At 44.4% G+C, this 26431-nt stretch overlaps 1 protein-coding gene across 1 annotated transcript; it reads right to left on the bottom strand.

The window, feature by feature from the left end:
- Positions 1–4811: 4811 nt before the first annotated feature.
- LOC115589363 (uncharacterized) lies at positions 4812–8640 on the bottom strand. The gene is made up of 2 exons (XM_030430204.1): positions 7984–8640; positions 4812–6999 (listed from the first exon to the last, which is right to left on the bottom strand). Exons 1-2 carry the CDS (start codon positions 8638–8640, stop codon positions 6784–6786), a joined length of 873 nt encoding a protein of 290 aa, XP_030286064.1. The 3' UTR covers positions 4812–6783.
- Between the last annotated feature and the right edge of the window lie 17791 nt (positions 8641–26431).

The following is a 26431-nucleotide window of genomic DNA, read 5'->3' as shown; positions in this document are numbered from 1 at the left end:
CCTGTGGACTTGTTTTTGTGACAGCTTTAGAAAACACCTTTACATCAACGTGTTATGTCTGCTGTTAACACACTGCCTGAAGGGTGAGCCAACACTGTGTGGCCTCAGCATCAGGCTTATGCTTTCAGCTCATGGCAGAAACTGTAAAAAAAGAAAAAAAAAACACAAAGAAAACCAAAAATTGGACTACTAACAAAGTAACACCAATGGAGCGCCAGAGAACAGGCAGAGAGAGAAAACACAGTACAGCCACATGTAACAGTCTGTGTTGTGCAGGAAGGGAAATCCCAACAACTATTTATTCACTGAGCTCCTCCTCCACACACTGTCTCAGTCATCCTAATGAAACATGATAGGAACTGAGAGCCACAACAGGGAAGCACACAAAGCATTTTCTTTCAGGGGTGGAGGGAGAGGGAGAGGTTTAATCCTGAACGTTACTTACAGCTGTGGGCATCAGTGTTAAGTCTGTTGTGTGTCACAAATACACACCTGTTACACACACACCTGTGAGCTTCAGCAGGTGAACACACTGACAACTACTTTTTTACAGTGTTTTGTTGTTTTTTGGGCTTCAGGTTCAAGTTCAAGTCTTTATGTGTTATAGTTTCAGAGTCATGGTGTCGAGATTCAGACTTGTTATCTTGCCTTAATCTAACTCTGTCACTAGTGACACCTGACACAATGCTACATGTGTAAATAATAGCAGAGGGTTCAGCAGACACACGCCTTCAGCTGCTTGTATACACAGGCTAATTGTTACAGAAGCGCTCCTCCTCTCAGCTTTCACTGCTGCCATCCTGCAGTTAAACGACACCATGAACAGCATGAAACAGGTGGTGTTCTCTTCCAGCAGCTTGTGTCTGTGTGGGATGATCACTGAGCTGAACTCTACAAGTGGTGAACTAACAGAAACAAACACCTGCAGTGTTGTAAAGACACGTTCCCTGATGCAGACGCAGCCAGCCTGACCCTCACTGCACTGGGTGGAGGGTGCAGCTGACGGAGGGGAGGTCTTGGAGCTGAAGGGAGAAGCTGGCTGGTGGAGGATGTGCGGGAGGCTGGGTGGCAGTCAGCCAGAGGAAAAGAGATAAGACTGTGTCCCACCAGGTTTTCTGTTTCTGTTTTCCTTCACCCTCCGTCTCTATGAAACACGTCTCTGTAGAAACATGATCGGCATTTTTGATTTTCAGACTCTTAGCATTGTTCATTGTTTGAGAATTTAAACTCTCCTGAGACCCTTTTTCTCCTTTTCTTTTTCTTTCATCTTCTTGAGGGCGGGGCCGTTGAGTGCAAATGCATCCGGCAGACAAACAGGTTTGTTCATTCCTACAGGGGCAGCTGGGTTATAGTTGGACTCTTTTTAAACGTCATATGTCGTAAACAGTTCGGATTTTCTCACACTGACAGCAGCAGGCTGGGTAACTTTCCATCCACTCAGCTCAGTGTTGCCTTCTCTCTGCTGGGGACCATCAGGCTTTGAGTAGGTGGTGAAGAAGAAGCAGGGACCAGGACAAACACTGTGTGTCGGCCTCCGTGACCAAACACGCTTAAAGGGACACCACGTAGCTTTGAGGAAGAGCTTGAAGATCTTATTTGATTTGTTTTATGCCCAATCAAGCTAAATAAACTAAATAAGCAAATTCATGGCTGAATAACTTGGATAAACAAATTGACCTTACGCTGACAGCAGCAGGCTGGGTAACTTTATGCTTAAATAAACCAGAAACTCTTAAAGGGACAACATGTAGCTTCGAGGACGAGCTTGAAGATCTTCTTTGATTTGTTTTATGCCCGATCAAACTAGATAAGCAAATTCATGGCTGAATAAATTGAGTAAACGAACTGACCTTAAAGGACAGCACAGTTTCACTTACTGTCTGACTTTGTTTATATGTGGCGGACCCTGCCATCTTTTCTAGCTTCAAACAGTGTCGTGGGAATCTCATTTTTCTCTGAGAACAGCTTGTTTATTCAGTTCTGGGGGGAAAAACTGTATTATTACCTCAATCATATTGTGAATATAAAAATTCCAAGTTTTCTAAAGTTACATAATGCTCCTTTAAACTGGCCTCCTGTTAACGTGACAGTCACACAGCTGACATCACCTCGATTCACCCTCAACCCCTCCTCACCTACCTCCACCCCCTCCCCTCCTCAAGCCTTCTGTCAACTCCAATAAAATGACCGTTACACTAAATGATGGCGCGGTCTCTGTCAGTAAAAGGTTGTAGTGGTGTGAAAGTCAACTCAAGATAAAACACTTGATAAAACAAGTTGACTGATGTTTTCCTCAAGCTCAGATAATCTGTTGATATGTCAGTGAGACCAGACACACAATGCTACATGTGTTATTAATAGCAGAGGCTTCAGCAGACACACGCCTGCAGCTACTTGTATTCACAGGATAATTGTTACAGAAGCGTTCCTCCTCTCAGCTTTCACTCTCACACTCTGCCACTCTGTCACACACAGCGGCCAAAAGGAAACATGTATCGTCACCACAAACTCAGCTGGAGACGGACTGACTTCCCGTCCAGTCGGGTCAGCTGACCCTGCAGCAGTCGAGGGGATTCACCTCCCCGGCTCAGCTCGGCTGTGATGTCACACGCTGCTGAGTCATGGCCCGCGGGGGGAGGAAGACTGCTGGCATGTGTTACTGTGCTCTTGATGTTTGCAGGGAGCGGTAGGGCAGATCATTGAGCATTCAATCTTCTGTGACCTGAATGATTCCCAAAACTGCACAGAGGTCAGATCAGCTCTACCAAAGGACAAAGAGTGTGAGAGGCTTGTTATCTTGTATCAACAGCGTGTGTGTCTGAATGAGTGTGTGTGTCTGAATGATCCTCTCAGAACTGGAATGTGCGATTCCTTCAGTCACATTTTCCTCAAACTTAACCAGACTACAAAGAGACAAGAGGAGCAGTTAGAGGGTTTTTACCTGACTGTGTGTTCAGAGGCTTTCTGGTGTTGATGTGATGCAAGATAAGATAACAAAAAAGATAAGGAAGAGGCAGAGGAAGTGTGAGGAAGACCTGCTTTAATAAAACATGTCCAGTACTTGTTGCAGCTCTGTATGAGACATGACCCCATCTTCCCATCAAGATCAGCTTTTCCAGGAAGTCACAAATTCTTAAAGTTACAAATGTATCCTTTAAATCTCTCTATCAGTGCTGCACACACTGACAGAGAGAGATTTAAGTGATCTAATCTGAACACCAAGTAGCCGTTAAATACTTTACACAAATACGTCTTTATTGTCCTCTCAGCAAATATTTGTCATAGTATGAAACACAAAGACGTGCAAAGAAATGCATGAAGCCAAGAGAGCCTCCACCTTCCCATCAGCCCTCACTGCACCTTCTACACTGTGCTTCATAAACCTTCTCCTGACTCCATCCTGTGAGACTCCTGCATACAACATGTTTAATCGGGTTCTGATAAACAGCAGGTTAGTCTGATCCATGTTGTTTTTTACACGTCACATGTCATAAACAGTTCAACTCACTCTGACTAAAGCAGGCTGGGTAACTTTCCATCCACTCAGCTCAGAAGATCTCCTCATGTGTCACATAACAAGTCTCACCTTCTTCCCAAAGCTACAAATTCCCCCTGTAAACAGGCCTCCTTATTTGAAAGACAGTCACTTAGAGGAAATCAGCTGAGTGCACCTTTGAAATCATCTCCATTCAAGATACAAAACACACAAAAGCAGATAACAGTGTTTCCTCGGTCTGATTCATACAGCAGGTAACAGGTTTTTCCAGCCAGCAGGAATGTTGACAGTCATATTTAATTATCCAAAGATTTTGCAGTGCAGCATTCAAGGTTAAATCCTGAACATTACTGACATTGATCTTATAAAAAGGCCATAACAAACGTGTTTTCCAGAGGAATTAAGGAGCAGTAAAGCTTTTTCACCGTGAAGGAGCTGTGGGCCTCAATGTCACACACTGCTTACAGACACATATCCTGTGAGCTTCAGCAGGTGAACACACTGACAGCTACTTTTTTACAGTGTTTTGTTGTTTTGTGGGCTTCAGGTTCAAGTTCAAGTATTTATGTGTTATAGTGTCAGAGTTATGGTGTTGAGATTCAGTCTGCTGTCTCGTCTTAATCTAACTCTGTCACTAGTGACACCTGAGGCAATGCTACATGTGTAAATAATGTCAGAGGCTTCAGCAGACACACTCCAGCTACTTATATTCACAGGCTAATCCTAAAAGTGTTTTTTACAATAATGAAAGCGTCTGCAGCAAATAACTTCCAAACATCTGTTAACATCTGTTGGTCAGACTGAATATACCAAACAAGGGGAATCCTGCAGTATCAGAGGATTTCTCCAGTTGAGATACCTCAAAGCATCATAACTGTAGTTCCTGGTTTATTACAGAATGACACAGTTTGTTCTTTTTTATTTCAATCGATTTTTTTATTGTTTTATTGAACTGGGTATTTCCTCGGTCTGATTCATTCAGCTGATAAAAGGTGTTTCCCGGCCAGCAGGAAATGTGACAGTAATATTTATTCATTCATAGATGTTGCAGTGCAGCATTCCATTGACAGTGATGCAATAAGAAGACACAAAAAACATGTTTTCCAGAGGAATTATGCACCAAGACAATAAGGAGAAGGAGCAGTAAAGTCTCTCAATCTCCTGCTGGAAATCGAAATGTCAAGTCTATTGTGTGTCACATATACACTGCGTACAGACACACCTGTTAGCTTCAGCAGGTGAACACTGCTGACAACTACTTTTGTTGTTTTTTGGGCATAACTTCAACTTCAAGTCTTTATCTGTGATCGTTTCAGAGTTATGGTGTCAAGATTCACCCTTGCTGTCTCGCCTTAAGTTAACCCTGTCACTAGTGATCCCAGACACAATATAACATGTGTAAATAATGGCAGACACACGCCTGCAGCGTTTTGTATTCACAGGCTAATTGTTACAGAAGCGTTCCTCCTCTCAGCTTTCACTACTGAAGGCCGGTGGATTGTAAAATCTGCCATCCTGCAGTGAAACAACACCATGAACATGAAACAGGTGGTGTTCTCTTCCAGCAGCTTGTGTCTGTGTGGGATGATCACTGAGCTGAACTCTACAAGTGGTGAACTAACAGAAACAAACACCTGCAGTGTTGTAAAGACACGTTCCCTGATGCAGACTCATGAGTCACCACACATAGACCACACCACAATTTAACATTAAGGTAGTTTATTTAAATTGGTAGAAGATTTTGGAAAGGATACGAAAGGGGGGTCGAGGTAGGTGGATTAAGAAAAGGAGGGGTCGAGGTCGGTGGATGAAGAGGGGGTTTGAGTGGGGTGCAAATTGGCTAGACCACCTAGGAACCAGAGAGGTTGAGACTCAGAATGGGGGTACGTCTTGAAGGGGGCACTCTTGGTCTGCGTGGCTTCATCATACCTCAAAAGTATTACTTGATTACACGAAGATGTGGCTGTGGGTGTAGCTGTTTGTAGGTTTGGAAGGACCGCAACGAGGACATGTCTCCAGTGTAAGTATGGCAGGATAGGTTTTGTTAGGGCTTAGGTACAAGTTCAGTCGGAAGAGGTATATGGGATGAGAGAGGCCAAACCGGTCGATCTTGTTCAGTTTGGGGCTCAATCAGAGGATGTCTTGCGAGTGGATGGAGTGTCCGAGAGGGTAGCGTGTTGAGAGGGGTCGAGACTGGATGCTGTGGAAGTGAATTCCTGGCATTGCAGGAGGCCGAAAAATGCCTGGAGGATTATACTTGGATGGTGGATGATCTGATTTGAAGGATCGTATGGACGCAATCAATGGAGCTGGTTATTTTTACGATGTTGACGGATGCCTGACGGTTCAAGGGCATTGCGCAAACAGGCGGAAAAGGGGGTGCGAGGACATTGCGCAAATGTACGGAAAAGGGGGTACGAGTGCTTTGCACCAGGGAACGGGAGGGGGTACGAGCGCTTTGTGTGAGGGAACGGGAAAGGAGGTTTGAGGGCGTTGTGTGAACGGACGTAAAAGGGGGTTGGAGAGCTTTGTGCGAATGGACAGGAAGGGGGTACAAGTTCTATGCGCGAGGGAGCGGAAAAAGGGGTACAAGCGCTTTGTCTGAGGGAACGGGAAAGGAGGTTAGAGAGCTTTGTGCGAATGGTCGGGAAGGGGGTACGAGTGCTTTGCGTGGGGGAACAGGAAGGGGGTTCGAGTGCTTTGCGTGAGGGAACAGGAAGGGGGTTCGAGTGCTTTGCGTGAGGGAACAGGAAGGGGGTTCGAGTGCTTTGCGTGAGGGAACAGGAAGGGGGTTCGAGTGCGTCGAGCGAATGGAGAGGATACATGTCAAGATACATTAAAACAACGTCAAAGAAATAAGAGACAAAACAGTTGTGGGCTAGGATACCAAAATGACAGACTTGGAGTTGTTATCACATCATAATCTCTTTGGAATGTGTCAGATAGTCTACACATGTACAAGGTTTACAGGGGCCTGGCCACATCAATTACGGACATCGTGAACTGTGGAGTACCGAAGAAGAGACTCCATCAAGCATGTTGCCCCATGCTTGATCGAGCCAATCCTCCCCGATGGTTCTTTAGTCTGATGGGGAAAACTGTGCTGACAGAGTCTGTGGAGTCGTAGATAGATGAGGTCTGTTTTCTGAGACAAATTTGAAAACTGGGATATTGTTTCTGAAGGAAGTGTCTAATTTGATGAACATGCATCAAAATGCAGTCTTTACTTGATGGATTTAAGTGTTGGCTGTTGATTGAACTTGATTTTTGATTTTTTGAGTCAAATTCTAGATGCGAGAACCCCCGTTGGTTTGAGGCCCAGCAGGATTCCCATTGGTCAGAAGTCCCAGGTCCAGTTCTCCACCATCAGGTCCAGGTGACACATCTGGTGTGCGGAACTTCAGCCTCCAAACTAAAGAGCAGCAAAGAGCCCAAAGCACAGACGTCACAGCTGCTGTAATGATGACAGTGGTCCAAGTCTCCATCCTTTCTCCAGTGGTTCCCTGATCAGCCACAGAGAGGAAATAAACAGAACATCACATTCAGAGCTGGTGGGACACCATGACACTGACATGGAGCATGTTAAACATAGTGCAGGTCTGTGACAGGACACATGTGTTGGGATCATGTAATGAAGCATCCTGTAGTATTGGGAGGGATTCAGTTTGTTGCCCACATTTTTTTGATGATTTCGGCACATGTGCAGCACTAAAATGATGCCGAATTATCTCTGAGCTCTTCCTGTTACTATTGTACCCCTGGATGTGTGGACAGCTGTTACTGAATCACGCTGATACAGAGGGAAACTTAAAAATGTGAGAATCCTAAAGCAAGTTCTGCAGTTCGACTGATGACAGGTTTCTTTGGTGACAGATCGGGTAAATCATTTCTCTTGTTCGTCCCTGCAGGTCAGGTTTGGATGCAGGGTGTGAATCGCTCTGGAAGTATAACAGTTCTGCTACCTGACACACCTACAACACAATTTTGCCCTGCGGCTGATGATGTCATGATAAATTGTTACAGTAGAGTTGAGAGGTTGCCAATCCGGATACAAACACAGTCGACGTTTTGTTTTACTTCTTTCCTGAGTCACCATAAGTACAAATACAAAAGTCATAAAAACAAGATAAAATGTCAACTTCAATCTCATGTTTATGACTTTTTATCTCATAATTGTGTCTTATCATGGTAATATGTATACATAGGGAATGTTTTCATACATTTGTGGTATTTAACTGGCACAAGTGTCTCTTGAAGACTCACATCAGGGTCATAAATGAGTTGTTTTAATTCTTTTTACTGCTGCTGCCTCTTGTTCGCATGACTCAAGACCTCATAAAACCTTGACTGACTCCAGCTGATATGAACTGGTGAGAATGAGGAGAGCGAGACATCCGGTCAGTTTTTGGAACAGCAAGTTCACGACGCTGTTAATAAAAAATGGAGCCATGTGCGTAATTACGCAGAGAGTGAGCGGTGAGACTTACATTCAGAGGTGGGCGGGGGGTCGTCGGGTCCAGGTGTTTCTTGATGACCTTCAGCCTCGCAGCAGCAGGGTCCCCCCACCCCATCCTGAAGTCTTTACTGCGGGCGGAGCAGAAGTAATCGCCCTCATCCTGGACCTGAGCCTGATCCCACGTCAGAGAAAAGTCTCCTTCTGCGGCACCAGCCGGTGAAAGTCTCTTTCCCTCAAACCCGGTTCCGTTTGTAATCTCTCCGGTGGACAGATCCACCTCCAGCACAATAACTCCGTTCTTGTCCCACCTCAGAGCCTCCACCTGTCCTCCTGCAGTCTTATAGTAGCACCTGAGCGTCACCTGTTCTCCCTCACTGACTGATAATTCAGAAGCCACAACCACATCCAGCTGCACGCGGTCACTGCCGCCCCCGCATCTGAATTCATACAGACCGGCATCTGTGTACAGTGAGCGACGGAAGCTGAAGCAGGACTTTAGATCCAGCCGGTCGGTGAATCCATCACCAGATGTGCAAACTCCGTTCCGACGCGCAGCCACAAGCGGCGGGTTCCCAGTCCCGTCCTCCCGGTACAGCTCGGCTGTCCAGTTAATCGGACAGTTTACAGGGAACTGAACCGGATCTCTCATAATCCCTCTCACAGATTTTCCATTAACACGGAGAATCATCCCGAAAATCATTGCAAACTGCAGGATCCGTCTCATGATCCGTCTCATCTCGCTGCACTCCCCTGAGTGAGCGGCTGCTCCAAGCTCCCCGTCTCTCTCATACCGGGGATGCATTCAAGTCTGCGGGAAACCTCGTAAACTTAGGAATCGCCACTTCACCAGCCACGAAGATTGTTAAAAACTGGTCAGGTCTCCCTTTTTCCCGTACTTTCCTTCACTGAACAACACAGACCACCTCTGTCACCGATTCCTTCTTCTCATTCTGCAGCCTTTTTAATAATTTAATGCTGACATTATTAAAATATCTCGGTCAGTTCCACACACATTAGAATATCTTGATATCATATCTAGTAGAACCGACTTGGGTGTGTTCATGATGATTGCAGCGCCAATTGATTTAAAAAGGTAAGAACAAGAAGGTGATGACAGAAATAGTCTATGTAAGTAGAGATTCATTTAAGAAGCGGGTAGAGTGTAGAGTTTTACGAGTTGCACTTGAATGCACCGCTGAACTATTTACATGAAGAATGCGTGCAGTTTGGACGGTGTGTGACACTGGCTCCTCATGCTGGCATTCACAATTGGCATAAACCAACAAGTATTTTACATGATTGTCTAATTCTTATTCTAAGTCCTTGTCATTTGTCCAGGGACACTCTCAGTGTTCCCCCTATAAGATATGTTTCATGATCTTCCATGATGTGGCCCACTGACTCCAAACCAGCAGCAGAATGTATTACTACGCTGGAGAATTAAGGCACACCGTTTTTTAATTGTACTTTAGTGCTTCCTCTATTTTATATGAATATTAATATGCAGAAATTATGGTATTTCTTTTATCTCAATAGCTTCCATGTCATGTGGCCCACTGACTTCTGAAACAGATTCTGTTTCCATAAAATATATACAAAAATAAAGAAAATAATGGTATTCTGAAATTCTGTAAATGAATTTGAAAAGCAACACTGGGGGGAACAGTGACCCTCTAGGTGACATATCCAATTCTGTAAATCATGAACTCGGAAATGTCTATTGTTTGGTGACTTTTATTGTGAAATTTGCCCTTTTTAGATTTCACACCAACGCTTCCTATCGGTCTGGATGACTTTTTTATCTTAATGTGACGTCATGGCGCGGCCCTGTTCTGCAGCCTTTGATGAGATTCAGGTGTGGTTGTTTTGTTTTCTTTATAGCCAGTTCCCACAATGCGTTTCTTCCTGACAAGGCTCTCGATGACACATTCAGATGTTTAAACTGTTACACTATTTCTGTTGTGATTAATGAGGTGCTGCAGAATCATGTTCGTCCAAATATATGAGTTTTAAAATCAGACGGACTCAACCTCTGTGGATCATTCTGTCTCTGTTTTCATCTTATTTAAAATTCACATGATGTGTTTTAACATGTTTATATGTATCTACATATATTCTATTACTATTCTATTGTCTTTTGTTATATTTCTGTCAGCATGTAAATATAACAAATCACTATCACTATCACTAGTCACAGAGCTGAGTCACGCCCGCTGGGGGAGGAAAGCTGTCGGCATGTTTTACTGTGCTCTTGATGTTTGTGGGGAGCGGTAGAGCAGATTATTGTCACAGTGAGGAAGTGAGTGTTCAAACGTCTGTGACCAGAAGATCAGCTCTGTCAAAGGACAAACAGTGTGAAAGGCTCTATCCATCAACCGCGTATGTGTGTGTGTCTGAATGATCAACTCATAACTGGAATGTGCATTTCCTTTGTGGGTTTTTCTATAAAACAAACACTGAGAGAAAACTTCCTCTTCCTTCAGTCACATTTTCCTCAAACTTAACCAGACTACAAAGACACAAGAAGTTTAGTTTTCTAGTCTAGTTTTATATTTTTTACCTGACTGTGTGTTCAGAGGTTCAAATGTCACATGACAAGTTTCACCGTCTTCTCCAAAGCTACACAGTGCCCCTTAAAAAAGCGCTCCTTATTTGAAAGGTCACTTAGCGGAAATCACCCGTGTGCACCTTTGACTCCTTTGTAACATAATAAGGTCAATGATCGATTTTGTGATCGTATCATCTGATCTTCGACCGTGTGTCTTGGGCACTCGGGTGAAGAGAGGGGCAGAGCTGTCAACTGATCACCACCTGGTGGTGGGTTGGTTTCGGTGGCAGGGGAAACCCCTGGACAGACCTGGTAAGCCCAAATGAGTAGTGCGGGTAAGCTGGGAACGTCCTGGGGAGGCCCCTGTGCGAGAAGCCTTCAACTCCCACCTCCGAAGGAGCTTCTCTAGCATCCCTGTGGAGGCTGGGGATATCGAACCTGAATGGACGATGTTCAAAGCTTCCATTGTTGAAGCTGCAGCTGTGTCCTGTGGCCATAGGGTCTTAGGTGCCTCAAGGGTCGGCAACCCTCGGACACCGTGGTGGACACCGGTGGTCAGGGAAGCCATCCAACTGAAGAAGGAGTCCTTCAGGGACATGTTGTCCCGGGGGACTCCTGAGGCAGTTAAGGGGTACCGACGGGCCCGAAGGGCGGCAGCCGCAGCTGTGGCAGAGGCAAAGCAGCGGGTGTGGGAGGAGTTCGGCGAGGCCATGGAGAAGAACTTTCGGGCGGCGCCAAAGCGCTTCTGGAAAACTGTCCGCCACCTCAGTAGGGGGAAACGGGGAACCATCCAAGCTGTGTACAGCGGGGATGGGACCTTGTTGACTTCGACTCAGGAGGTTATAGGGCGGTGGAAGGAGTACTTTGGTGACCTCCTGAATCCCACTCAGCCACCCTCTGTAACGGAGACAGAGCTGGAGGATGATGGGGTATCGTCGCCGATTTCCCTGGGTGAAGTCACTGTGGTAGTCAAACAACTCCACAGTGGCAAAGCCCCAGGATCGATGAGATACCACCAGAAATGCTGAAGGCTCTGGGTGTTGAGGGGCTGTCTTGGTTGACACGCCTCTTCAACATTGCGTGGGGGTTGGGGTCGGTGCCGAAGGAGTGGCAAACAGGTGTGGTGGTCCCTCTCTTTAAGAAAGGGGACCAGAGGGTGTGTGCCTATTACAGAGGTATCATACTACTCAGCCTGCCTTGGAAAGTCTACTCCAAGGTGCTGGAAAGGAGGGTCCGGCCGATTGTCGAACCCCAGATTGAAGAGGAACAATGCGGATTCCGTCCTGGTCGTGGAACAACGACCAGCTCTTTACTCTGGCAGGGGTCTTGAAGGGGGCCTGGGAGTACAATCTCCCAGTCCACATGTGTTTTGTGGATCTGGAGAAGGCGTACGACCGGGTCCCCCGAGATGTTCTGTGGGAGGTGCTGCGGGAGTATGGGGTGAGGGGGTCCCTTCTCAGGGCCATCCAATCCCTATATTCTCGAAGCGAGAGCTGTGTGCGTGCACTCGGAAGTAAGTCGGACTTGTTCCAAGTGGGTGTTGGCCTCCGCCAGGGCTGTGCCTTGTCCCCAATCCTGTTTGTAATATACATGGACAGGACTTCGAGACGCAGTCGTGGTATGGAGGGGTTACAGGTCGGTGACCTTAAGATCGCATCACTGCTTTTTGCGGATGATGTGGTCTTGATGGCATCATCGGCTGTAGATCTACAATGCTCATTGGATCAGTTCGCAGCTGAGTGTGAAGCGGCAGGGATGAGGATCAGCACCTCTAAATCTGAGGCCATGGTTCTCAGTAGGAAACCGGTGGATTGCCTACTCCAGGTGGGGAATGTGTCCTTGCCCCAAGTGAAGGAGTTCAAGTACCACGGGGTTTTGTTCACGAGTGAGGGGATGATGGGGCATGAGATTGACAGGAGAGTCGGAGCAGCGGGTGCGGTGTTGCATGCGCTTCACCGCACGGTTGTGACGAAAAGGGAGCTGAGCCAAAGGGAAAGCTCTCGATCTACCGGTCAATCTTCGTCCCTACCCTCACCTATGGTCATGAGCGATGGGTCATGACCGAAAGAATGAGATCGCGGGTACAAGCGGCCGAAATGGGTTTTCTTCGCAGGGTGGCTGGGGTCTCCCTTAGAGATAGGGTAAGAAGCTCAGCCATCCGGGAGGGACTCGGAGTAGAGCCGCTGCTCCTCTGCGGGAAAGGAGCCAGTTGAGGTGGTTCGGGCATCTGATGAGGATGCCACCATGGCACCTTCCGATGGAGGTGTTCCTGGCACGTCCAACTGGTATGAGACCTAGGGGTAGACCCAGGACCAGGTGGAGGGATTATATCTCTTCTCTGGCCTGGGAGCGCCTGGGGATTCCCCAGTCAGAGTTAGCCAATGTGGCCGGGGAAAGGGATGTCTGGGACTCGCTACTGAAGCTGCTGCCCCCGCAACCCGATTTTGGATAAGCGGTTGACAATGGATGGATGGATGGATCTTGAACGTTACAGCTGTTGGCCTCAATATCAACTCTATTGTTAGTCACAGCCATGAGCTCATGGCAGCCAGCCCAGGATCTTTACAGCCATCAGCCTGGGCTGGCTGCCAGGCTCATGGCAGCCAGCCCAGGGCTTAACTACTTAAAGTAGCCGAGTCACCAACTCCTGTTGACAGTCGACTTAAACTCGAGAACTCTCATTATGTTTGAAATGAAGTCATCACAACGATTATTATGAAATCATTGTTCGTGTCTCTCATGTGATCATTTGGGTTTGTTTTTTTAATCAGTGAGCCGCGACACAAAAAAAACACACATGCAAAGAAAGGCCAGTTCAGAATGTCACATACGTAGGGGTTTATGTGCTTTTATTAACAATTTCCTTTTAAAAATAGTCTGAAGGGTTGAAGGGCAGCTTCGATAGTTTGGTTGCTGTCATCGTCCAACAGTGAGAGTGACCTCTCCAAGGATTCACAACGTTCTCATCACCATCTAACCTTTTTTCTGCTCGGCCTGTATTTGCATCCAAAATCTGTATTTTTAAAGATTTTACAGGAAGTCACAAACTCTAAAAGTGACAAATTAAGTCCTTAAATCTTATGTAAACACCAAGCAGCCATTAAATACTTTACACAAACACGTCTTTGTTGTCCTGTCAGCAAATATTTGTCATGGTATGAAACACAAAGCATGAAGCCAAGAGAGCCTCCAGCCTTCTACATTGTGTTTAAAAGAAGATTTTAAACAAACCATTCAGCTCATTCACAGTGAGCACCACATCTTGTATGACTGGTTACACCCTGACATGTTGATGATATATATGATATCTCTGTAAGTGTTTCTGCTCCCCAACACGACTGTCCTGCAGCAGGTGGGGCTGCTGATGTCAGTGCAGCCTGCAGACAGACAGGTTGTTCATTCTTACAGGGGCAGCTGGGTTACAGTTGGACCGATTTTAAACGTCATATGTCATAAACATTTCAGATTTTCTCACTCTGACTGAAGCAGGCTAAGTAACTTTCCATCCACTCAGCTCAGAAGATCTCCTCATATGTCACATGACAAGTCTCCCCTTCTTCTCCAAAGCTACATAGTGCCCCTTAAGTGGCCTTGTGATATGTTCAATTTGCAAAGAGGAAAAAGAAATGAAGGTGGAAGGAAAGTGGCAACGTCTTTTCAGCTGCAGATGAACACACAGTGATGCTTTTCTTTTCATGTGTTTGACACGATCTGTATCACAGCGAGTCACTCAGAGAGGAAAGCTGTTTCTATCAGAGGTGACAGACACCTGTCTGATGAACTGTGTGTCTTTATCTCACTCCTCTAAAACAAACTGTCCCGGGCCTGTACAGTCAGTGTGTTGGGGTCATTAACTTTTCTGTCTAGTGTGTGAGACAAACGCGTCCTCCTTTTACACCAAAAACTTCTATTGTTTCAAAATATGGTTTCTCAGGTCGTTCTCTCCACCAAGGAAGTTGTGTTTCCTGCTCGTACCTCGCCTTTTTTTTTTTTTTTTTTTCTCTTTCACGTTAATGTCAGGAAGCCTCTGAACACACACAGTCAGGTCATAAACCCTCTGGACTGCTCTTCTTGGCTCTTTAGTAGTCTGGTTCACATTGCACACATAAGTCATATGTTGGCAGAAGTTAGTGGGGTTTTTTGTCTGTATTTTCAAAAAAACATTGTTGGTGTGACAGAAGAATAAACTCTACACCCTGTGTTCACCCTGATCCTTTAGACAGCTTATCACTCACTGCCTGCCAGTCGACCTTTAAAGGATGAAAACATCAATCAGTGTGGAACAATAGATGGAGTATGAATCAGCAGCAGAGTTACTGAAGGCTGGAATGTAGCCTGATTTCAGCGTCAGTACTGCAGACGGCAGGAACTGGAACAGAGTCTGTTGTTGCATTTGTGCAAGTTGAAGAGAGAGTGGAAGCGTCCCTTAAGACTATTTAACAACTTTAAATCAAGATAACTTTATTAAGACATTATGTGTGCAGCACAGGAGCTCTGATGATGCTGATCTGTGTCTGTTTGTACAGTCAGTGTGTTGGTGAGTGTGTGTGTTCGTGTCACGTCCTCCTTTTACACCAACTCCTTCTCTACATATGGTTTCTCAGGTTGTTCTCTCCTCCGACGAGGTTCTGTTCTCCTCATCTTTCCCCTTTCACATTTTAACAGCAGAAAACCTCTGAACCTCTTCACACTCTTTTCCTCTCCTTGTTAGATGAATCAGAAACATGTCATCAGATATCACAGCTTGGGAACAAGTCTGAAGTTATAATGAACCTGAGCCCTGACTTCAGACTTGTTGTTGACTTCCTTCCATCACATTTTCCTTAACCCTGACCACATTCCCATGCTGTTTGTGTTGACGGCTCTCAGCTCACATTACTGTTTCTTCCACCACCGAGGTCCTACCTGAGAACGAGTGAACTCATAACAACACACACTCTTTCTGTAAACCATCACAAGGTGCCTTCATGCTGCTCATGTTGGTATCTTCATGTGGGAACCATATATGGTGCATGACATCAGGAGAGCTGTCCTCTGGGCCGGGTGAACTTGTCTGACCTGGTTCCCGTTAAGCAACACTCCACTAATGTGTCCAACAAAGACGTTTGTATATGAAGTCGCTCACATTCCAGAGATTTCTCACAGCTGTTAGTGAGTGCTGGTTTTGTTGCCATCATCGCCCAACAGTGATCGAGGTGTAGCTGACCCGGCTGAGAACTCTCTGCTGTTATTGTCCTGTTTCAAAGTGGCTAACAGGATGCTATTTGTTTCAGCATAGCTACGTGTTTAGTGTAAACACAGACAGCGGGGTTGGATGAACAACATGCCCCTCGTCCCCAAATCACAGAGTCGCCGACGTGGACTCTCTGTGGACAGGTTCTTACATGATGTTTGATTCTCAGACAGATACTGCTGATGCAAAGGTTTGACTTCACGTCAACGTTGCAGAAAAATGAGCACTGGCCTCCTGAGTGCAGGATGAGTCATCAACATTCAAAAAATGTTTCCAGTAAGTCACAAAGTTACAAATGAAGTCATTAAATGTCTGACTTAAAGCTCTGCATGCACTGACAGAGAGAGTGAGCTTATATAGAAACCAAGTAGCCGTTAAATACTTCACACAGACACGTCTTTGTTGGCCTGTCAGCAAATACGTGTCGTGGTATGAAACACAAAGCAAACACTTGTAAAGAAATGCGTGAAGCCGAGAGAGCGGCAGCCTCCACCCTGCAGAGCCTCCACCTTCCCATCAGCCCTCACTGCACCTTCTACACTGTGCTTCATAAACCTTCTCCTGACTCCATCCTGTGAGACCCATGTTGTTGTTAAAACGTCATCTGTCATAAACAGCTCAACTTACTCTGACTGCAACCAATCTCTCTCACACTCACTCAAACACACTCATCCTCTCTCCTGGCCTTTGTGTGGAGTTTTATACTGGACAAAGAAGCCCACCAACATCTGCCAACATCTGTCTTTTGTGTGCACTGTGATTGTGTCCAGTCGGGTCAGCTGACCCTGCAGCAGTCGAGGGGATTTACCTCCCCGGCTCAGCTCAGCTGTGATGTGAACACTTCACAATACAATACAAAAAAAGGCATTGTGCAAACATATTATCTCTCAGCCTCAAAGTACCATCTCACTCTTATCTAATGTCAGCCACTTTGCAAAACGACCTCCGACTCCTTCCATGTTGCCAGTGCCGGTCCTGAGTAATTTGGTGCCCGAGGTAAGATCTTAGCCGGCGCCCTCTTGCGTCGCAGTCAGTTTCACAATCAGTGTTCATACACTCACACAGATTATTAAGTCTGTATTCTTTTGGAGGAAACATTTAGCAGCAGAATCAGCACAAGCTGTCATTTCTGTTTGAGTATATCAGCCAGCTTCTTTTGATTTGTTCAGCATTGACTAAGACTCTGTTACAAAAGTCATATTGACACTCTCCCATCTTTGTTTTTGGGAAATATGTAACAGTTTTTTATTTGAACTGGTCCTCTGTGAACAAGCTCTCATCTCACTGTGTCAGTCAGAAGAAATATCCAGTCAGCAGGTCTGTTGGTGCCTTTAGTCCTGATGCTGTGTCAGTTTGCTGTGCTGAGGTAGCGGACAGGAGCACCTGATGCTGTGTCACTGTGCTGCTGCTGGTGAAATATGTTAAAGTGCATCTGAAGAGAGAAGAGAAGTATATGTGACCACTGCATGTTACATTTTGATTAAAAAACAGATGCTTGACGTATGCTATACATCAGGATCAGGATCTCTGTATCTGCCGGAGGTCTGAAACCTGCAGCTCTGCGGGTCTTAAGAACACTGACCCCCAACAAGGCGCAGAGGATAATTACAGCTAAGAGCAGCACATTGATGAATATGCTGACGATCAGAGGTGTAGAGGCAGAGAGGAGGAGGCAGAAGCTCTCCTCAGCAGAGAGCCTGAGGCACTTTGTTCTTGGTTCTCACCTCAAATGACCTTGTTGCTTCCAGAACAGAGGCAGCGGAGTCCCCCCCTCACCAGTCATCTTCCACCACACCCAGCCTACCTTACTTTGTAACAAGTCACCCGCAACAGTGTACATGACGCACCCAAACATGAACAAAACATGGTCACATTTTTAAAATCAAGCCACTTTTATTGTCAGCAAGTAAAACGTGTAAGTATATCAACTGTGTTGAGGAAGCTGAGTGACATAAATCAGTGTTGATTTTAATCAGGTAGTAACAATTAAAATAATCAAAATGTGGGACTGATTTCTGGGTTTAATCAACACAGCATCAGGATCTCCACCCAGAGGCTCCATCTCTGTATCTGCGGGGGGGTCTGACATGCAGCTCTGCGGATCTTACAAACACTGACCCTCCACAACCTGAAGAAGGTAACAGCGGCATTGAAGAGCAGCACAATGACGATTATGCTGACAACTAATGCAGCTCTGATCAGCTTCTCGTCAGGTTTCGGTGTCGGCAGAGGGAGAGAGAGACAAAAATGTGTTTGGTTCATAAATTAAATGATCATAGCAGCGGGTACATTCAAATCAGAATACAAGGACAAGTATATAAACAATAAAATCAACAATAAAATGCTTAAGTAGTTATCGAATAAAATAAGAGGTAGTAAATGAACCAGTAACGCTGTATATTATACTGTGTCATCGCTGAGAGACAGAAGAACGCGCCTTGTGTAAACAGCAGTCACTTCTGCTGACTCACTCTGGTTTACTTTAAAGAGAACATAAAGTTCATTAGAAACATCACATGTTGAAAACCGGTGTAACTTTCAAAATGCGATAAATGATTAATATATAAAACATCAGTATATTACGTATATTACGAGCAGTGATCGAACAGACAGTGTATCGAGCTCCTTATTTTCTCACTCTTCGACACTCTGATTTAATTCTAAAAGAACATTAAGACGATCACATGTTTATAATAAAGTCAGCGCGTTCATTAGAAACATTACATGATGAAAACCAGTGATCCGGCCCTCTGAGTTCAGCGGTGAGGCCTTCAAGGCCGCCGGTCTATTTTCAATGCTAGAGAGGAAAAGGACGTGAAGGCGTCATCACCAGTGTTTCGTTACGAAAGCAACGCCTGTATACAGTGATCTATTAATGTCAGTGGTAACGGCATAATGTGACGCGTTACTAATGATAAAGACAGCGACCTTCCACCGCCTACAATTAAATTAAAAAGTATTTTAATAGGGTAATTATTACTCCACACACACAGTAATGTTGTAACGCAAAATATTACTGTTAACCAGTAAAATGTAGCCTAATATATGTCATTTTGACTTACATGTGATCGTCTAAATGTTCTCTTTAAATGAAATCAGACAGAGATAAAGTGTGAAAGAATAAAACACCTGCGAGACTTTTTTTAAAAACGTATTTATAAAATACATCATGAAGGAAAAAATGTGATTGTGATAAACACACACATCAGTCAGTAAGTATTGTTCCCTGAGTGCGACCTGACAGGCAGGAGAGTAATGGTGGCCGCTCCTCAAGCGTGCCTGTCAGTTTCAGGTCCTCCGTGGAGGAGTAGCAGGGGATCCTGGCTGTCTCCCCCTCAGACACTCTCACATCCTGGGGGAAGACCACAGTCAGCTGGATGGTTTTGATTATGCGACCATCACTCTTGCAGATGAACTCAAACATTCCGTCGTTGTAGGTAAAGTTAGCCCGGGTCAGTTTGACGCTGGAGGTTGAAACATGAATCCGGTCCTTGTAGTCTTCAGCCGGCTCCCACGCATCGCGGACACGGTTTGCTCCATGTGAACTCATGAGAACGCGTCTTTTTTCCTCGCTGCACAGGAGAACAAACAGAGGAATCAGATCCAGACAGACATGATGTGATGTGTCTATAACAGCCTGAATACTGAAGACACACAGCTCAACTACACACTATGTGTCACAGTCAACACCACACTTTGTGTTTTTCACAACCTGTCCTCCCTTTTCCCTTTTCATCCCTCTGACATCACATCATAACATCATGCATCACATGTGATCAGAGTTTTTCACTACAAGAAGGATCATTTCTCCTTATTAGCAAAGTCCCTCTAGGCAATAGTACAATAGTACTAAAATAGTAGAACGTCTCTAGTCAGCAGACAAGACACATTGAGAACAAACACATGTTCCACGTGAGGAACAGTCGTGCTGTGCTTGGTTGGCTCTACAGTTTGACTCTGGCAGCTCACATGTGGGTGGGTACACACAGCAGAGCGCACGGCTCTCGGACAATCACATTGCCTCTCTCTCTCCACCCACTCATTCTCACTGTCTCTCTCTCTCTCTCACACACACACACACACACAGACACACAGGAAAGGAGTTAGTCAGCTTTTTTGTTCCTATTAATAAAGTCAAACACAGTTGTTTGAAATGTCTGGAATGTGGAGCTCACTCTGGTCTGGAGCAGGGAGCAAACCCTGTGCTAAAGGGCACAACGTCAGCTTCAGCTGCAGATGAACACACACAATCATGCTTTGTGTGGAAGATGACAGAAGCCGAGGTGGGAAAAAAAGGCAGAAGAAACAGAGAGAGAGAGAGAGAGAGGTGGGGACTCTGCTGGTCTCATCTGGAGGCAATTAACTTGAGCTGAGAGTCGAGCTGCAGCACACTGAAACAAAGTGCCTCAGGCTCTCTGCTGAGGAGAGCTGCTGCCTCTTTCTCTGCTGGTCTTCATGGGAAAATGGGCTGTAATAAGTAATTAGTGGACCTGTGAGGTCTTCGTCTACCTCTTCCTCATCTTCGTCCTCATGTTAACTCACTTTCTCACTATGAATTCTCCAGACCTGCTCTACCACTCCCCTCAAACATCAAGTGCAGCCTGCTAGATTTCCATGGTAACACACTCTGTCAGAGCGGGCCGTGACTCACAGCAGCTCTGCTGACTGGGCGGTGTTTTTATTTACACACTGCAGCTGCATGACAGGAGGCCACAGGAATGATCAGCACAGATGAGAGCAGCCAGTCTGTAACTGTCTCAGAGACCGTTTGATGTGTTTGTTGTGTATGTTTCTGTTCTGGGTGCATGAACATTTAAGTTCATAAAGTCACTAAAAATGTATATGAGCCGTGAGCAGGGACGTGCACAGGATTATAGAGGGGCAGGGGCACAAAGTCAGAAAAGGGCAGTACGTGCACGCGCCAAAAACATTTTCAGGCCTTAATAACACAATATGTAGATTTACTTAAAATTAGTAAACAAAGTACTTATAGAAAACTAACTACTTAGCTGTGTATCCTGTGTAGCGGTGAGTGATATGCAACTGCCATTTCATTTGTGTCAACAAATTATTGTCAACATGAGTTTATTCACATCATCATAATACTGAGGTTTAGAAAACATGCAATTCAGCTGCAATTCTTAAAAAGCAGTAAAACACTGGTTTATTATCAGGCTATTTATTGGAGGGCAAGTGCAAACTAGAAATACAGGCTACACATCTAAAAATGTGACAAAACATAAATGACTGTTAGTAGAACAACAATGTTTACAACAGCAAAGTCACAGTAAACTCAATATCTGGAAGAAGTTTAAGATTTGTGGCAGATAAACAGCCGACACAGACAGCTGTCAGATTATTCTTAACTCTCATTAACAAGCAGTTAGTTTAACAGGGACAAATGGACACTCCTCTGAAATATGACTCATATTTAGGCACGTTGACTAAGTGGAAGGTGACTTGTTGCCCCCACAAGAAAGTTATGTTCATGGATTTATAACTCACAAAGCTTCAAGTCGCTCCACTGTTACGTCTCATCTATGTGCATGGTGGAGTTCTGATGAGGCAGCGGCTTCTCTCTCTCTTTTTCTTCAAAATAAGAGCTTTACATTGCACCCATTGGTATTTAGAATTGGGTTCTTAGCGGGGGGCTTTTAATTTGAAAGTAGCGACCGTTCGTAGAGAGACAGAGCGGAGCAGCGGACAGAGAAGCGGCTTTAGGCTAAACACACACACCCACACACACAACACCATATTACGAGGAAATACGTACGGTAGATAACCGTGGCATTTTTATACCGCCGTTTTTTTTGTCATCACTTTGCACAACAGGAATTTATGTATTCATTAGAAAACACACAAAAAGGGCACTTTATAATACGAGGCAAAAAGCACCTTTTGGGCCTTATGTGTGCACGTGCCTGGCCGTGAGTGTAACGCCTGTTTAGGTGAGTGGCATTTTGGGAAATGTGATGTCATGTGATGAGGTCACTTCAGTGGAATTTTGGGTCAGAACAGCGCGGCTGTGGATGATGAAGAAGCAACACCAGAGTAAAGTTATTCTACATGTGGTCCAAGAGGTGTTTAATGCTTATGTGTTTCCGACTGTTTAATGGACACTGGCTTGTGAAATCTGTATGTGATGTGTGAAACTTTTATATCTTTTATTTTGTTGTATTTTTCTCAGTGTCTGGGTGTCTGCTGAGACAGAGAGAGGGAGCGAATAAACCTTGAAAAGACATCTGTATGAATCGTGGCCATTATTTAACTGGACCGGTGTAGTTACACAATCAGAGTGCTAGATAGACAAGTCTGCAATGTGCCGCTTTGTCTATCTAAAAGGGAGGTGTAATATTCCTTCTTTTCCCAAAAGCCATAGGCGTAAACATGTGACATGACATGAGGCACGAAGATGGGCAGTGAACAGTGACAACGAATTTGTCTTCAAAATAAGAGCTTTACATTGCACCCCTTTGGAGTTTAGAACTGGGTTCTTAGCGGGGGGCTTTTAATTTGAAAGTAGCGACTGTTCCAAGCTTACTGCTGCAACAACAAGCGAACAACGAAGACAGCTACAGAGACCGAGGAGACGCTAGCATCTCCTGGACCTCAGCGGCTGTTCAGTTGTTCATCTTAATGTCCGAGGATGAAATGATGGACTGACTCCGCCCACCTCACGCAGAGGCCGGCACATTTCTGCCTCTTTTTTAGATAGCAGTCGAGGCGGAAATAAGTGTACCATCGGAGGCGGAAAATCAGTGAACCAAAACAGACCCCAAATTTACCGCTCTCTGTCTAAAACCACGGACCGAGCCGCCAAAAGGACGGGCAAATTGGCGGCTTGGTGCGCTGTCTAAAAACAGCTACTGTGAAAGAGGTTTAAACTGCACACCCTGTGTTCACCTGGTGTTCAGTGCTACTTGCAGTTACACAGACGCCTCTTTTGTCTTTCTCAAAGGGAGGCTTAATATTCCTCCTTTTCCAAAAGCCGCCACTTGGCCGCTGGGTAGGCGTAAACATGTGACCTCACCTGAACCACGAAGTTGGGCAGTGAACAGTGACAAACGAGTTTATCTTCAAAATAAGAGCTTTACATTACACCTTTTAATTTGAATGTATTGATAGGGCCACTGTAACAGGATGTTTAAGTTTAAAAATGTTTTTAAAAATATTTTGAGGAACTCTGCATCAGTTTCATTTATTGACATATAGAGGATCCACATTGCTAACCTTGTATTATAATTTTCTATCAGTTCAACTTGCTCGGGTGGGTCCTAGCCTGTTTTCCTCTTAAAATATAATAGATTTTTGCATCTTTGTGGATCACTGAAAGGGTTAGGAATCTATCCATCCGTCTATTTGACAAAATAGGGCCCCAAATTGACAGAAACGGCCCTGTGTCCAGCTAAGGAACAAAACATCTGTAATATCCTGAGTGTTTACCGAGGAGGAGAGGTTCTCAGTCTCCTGGAAGAGAAGCGTCCTCTTCATGAAGTCAAGGATCCTCCATCCTGTTCAGGTAAACATCCACAAGGGAACAACAGGTGTGAGGACCCTGTAATCCAATGTCAGGGTCCATATGTGAGGCTCCAGGGAGGTCCTGGTGCTTCATCCTCTCCTGTGAAGACAGAATTCACATCAATTAAAATAAACCAGCAGGTTTGACAATATAAACCAACAGCATTGTTTACAAACGGGGGAGGAAACTTTAAAGACCTGTTGGTTTCTGACAAATTTGTACACCATGTCTGGTGAATTTCGAACTCGGAAATTTCTATTGCTTTGCGACTTTTATTGTGAAATTTGCCCTTTTTAGATTTAACACCAACGCTTCCTGTCTGTCTGGATGACTTGCGTATCTTAATGTGCCGTCGTGATGCGGCCCTGAGCTGAAACCTCTGATGAGAATCGGGTGGGTTTTTTTTTTTATTATTATTTCTAGCCAGTTCCCAGAGTGCATTTCTTCCTCACAGGGCTCTCGATGACACATTCAGATGTTTATACTGTTACGATATTTCTGTTGTGATTAAAGAAATGCTGCAGAATCATGTTGGTACATTTAAAAGAGAATTTAAAAAATAAGATTTGATTTCGGACCAAATATATGAGTTTTAAAATCGAGTTTGTTATTTAAGAAGTCCTGAGAGAGAACAGACTCAACCTCTGTGGATCATCTTTGTTTTATTCTTATTTGATATTCACATAATGTGTTTTATTCTCTCACTCTTCAACACTCTGATTTAATTCTAAAAGAACATTAAGACGATCACATGTTTCTAATAAAGTCAGCGCGTTCATTAGAAACGTTACATGATGAAAACAGTGATCCGGCCCTCTGTGTTCAGCGGTGAGGCCTTCAGGGCCGCCGGTTTATTTTCCCCGCTGGAGAGCAAAAGGAAGTGAAGGCGTCATCACCAGTGTTTCGTTACGAAAGCAACGCGTACCAGTAATTTATTATGTTCTGAAGAGGTTGTTTTGTTGAAAGTAACTAAAAGTAGTGTAATAAGGTAATTACTTCTCCACACATACAGTAATGTTGTAAGATAATATATTGTTAACCAGTAAAATGTAATATATCGCATTTTGAGTTGATTATAAACATGTGATCGTCTTAATGTTCTCTTTAAATTAAATAAAAGTGATGAAGTGTGAAAGAATAAAACACCTGCGAGCAGGCACGTGCACACATAAGGCCCACGGGGTGCTTGAGCCCCTGCCCTTTTGCCTCGTATTAGAAAGTGCCCTTTTTGTGTGTTTTCTAATGATTACATAAAATCCTGTTGTGCAAATGGACGTCAAAAACAAAAACAAAAAACAAAAAAAAAACGCCATGGTTATATCTACCATACGCATTTCGTAATATGGTGTCCTGTGTTGAGCCTGTAAAGCCGCTTCTCTGTCCGCTGCGGCTCCGCTCTGTCTCTCACAGAGAGAGAGAGAGAGCCACAGCCTGGCCATAGAGACGGGCCGACACCGGCAGACCTGGCTGCCCAGAGAGGCCCGGCTGTGTCGGCTCTGTCCACACAGACAACTGGAGACTGAGACACATTTCCTGCTACAGTGTAGCGCATATCAAGACATTAGAACAAAGTTCTTTAAACAAATTGAATGCAAACTCCAAGACTTTGATTCACTGTCTGACCAGATAAAAATGCAACATGTACTTGGAGAAAACAGTGTCAGCGCCATAGAAGCAGCCAGATATGTGAGAGCCTGTCACAGCCTGAGAGACGAGCAGCACAACAACACATGACAGCAGCCTGTCTCCTCACTCACCAATCACCTCCTCTACTCCATGTGGGCTTTTTGTTTGTTTGTTTGGGGTTTTTGTTCTTGATCTGTTTCTTTGTTGCTGTTTTTATTTGTATTTTTTTTTATCTATTTTTTATTTTATTTTTATTTATTTTTTTATTATTGAACAAATGTTAATTACTTCTATGCCATTTTGCCATTCTGCCATTTCTTTTTTCTTTTTATTTATCTATCTATGTTATTCTATTTAATGAATTGTATCATCCTTGAAGCTTTGGCAATATTGTTCACCAAACATTCATGCCAATAAAGCACATTGAAATTGAAAAATTGAAAATTGAGAGAGAGAGAGAGAGAGAGAGAGAGAGAGAGAGAGAGAGAGAGAGAAGCCGCTGTCTCATCAGAGCTCCACCACGCACGTAGTTGAGACGTGACAGTGGAGCGACTTGAACCTTTGTGAGTTATAAATCCATGAACATAACTTCCTTGTGGGGGCAACAAGTCGCCTTCCACTTATTCAATGTACTTACGTGCAGTTGAATAAGTGCCCATCTGTCCTTGTTAAGCTAACTGCTTGTTAATGTGAGTTAAGGATCATCTGAAAGCAGCTTTCCATCTGCCACAGATCTTAAACTTCTTCCAGATATTGAGTTTACTGTGACTTTGCTGTTGTAAACATTGTTGTTCTACTAACAGTCACAGTAGTCATTTCTTGGTTTTGTCACATTTTTAGATGTGTAGCCTGTATTTCTAGTTTGCACTTGCCCTCCAATAAATAGCCTAATAATAGTGTTTTATTGCTTTTTAAGAACCGCAGCTGAAATGCATGTCTTCCAAACCTCAGTAATATGATAATGTAAATAAACTCATGTTGACAATAATTGCATATCACTCACAGCTACACAGGATACACAGCTAAGTAGTTAGCTTTCTATAAGTACTTTGTTTATTGATCTTATAAATGACTCTACATATTGTGTTATTAAGGCCTGAGAGAAAATTTGGTGCGTGCTGTGCGCACGCACATAGGCCTACCGCCCTTACCTGACTTTGAGCCCCTGCCCCTCTATAATCATGTGCACGTCCCTGCTTGCGAGACTTTATTTTAAAATGTAATTTTTCAAAATAAATCATGGAGGGAAAAAAACTGCCCTCGTTTTGTTTTGAAAAACGTGATTGTGAAAAACACACAACTCAGATCCAAACGCTGATTCTCCCTGTGATCAACAACGAGACCCGGAACCACTGAAACCAGGACTCGGTGCTGTTCTGAGTCACACGTCTCCTCACATCGTGTCAAGTAACTGATTACTTTTAAGACAAAGTAACTAAGTAACTGATTTATTTAAACTAGGGAACCAGCGCATTAATCGTTACAGCAAAAAAAAGGTAATTCGAGTAAAGGATTACTTTAGAACAGGTCACACACACACACACAAACGAACA

The sequence above is a fragment of the Sparus aurata genome, chromosome 10, assembly GCF_900880675.1.
Source record: "Sparus aurata chromosome 10, fSpaAur1.1, whole genome shotgun sequence".
Classification (NCBI taxonomy): Eukaryota; Metazoa; Chordata; class Actinopteri; order Spariformes; family Sparidae; genus Sparus; species Sparus aurata.
The sequence above is the reverse complement of the archived record's forward strand: the minus strand, read 5'-3'. Positions and strand labels throughout refer to the sequence as shown.

Excerpts from the sequence above, each read along its gene's own strand:
- LOC115589363 (XM_030430204.1), bottom strand. The coding sequence starts at position 8,640 with ATGATTCTCCGTGTTAATGGAAAATCTGTGAGAGGGATTATGAGAGAT. Across the intron at positions 7,000-7,983 it reads CCCCCCGCCCACCTCTGAAT|GGAACCACTGGAGAAAGGAT; the intron begins GTAAGTCTCACC and ends GTGGCTGATCAG.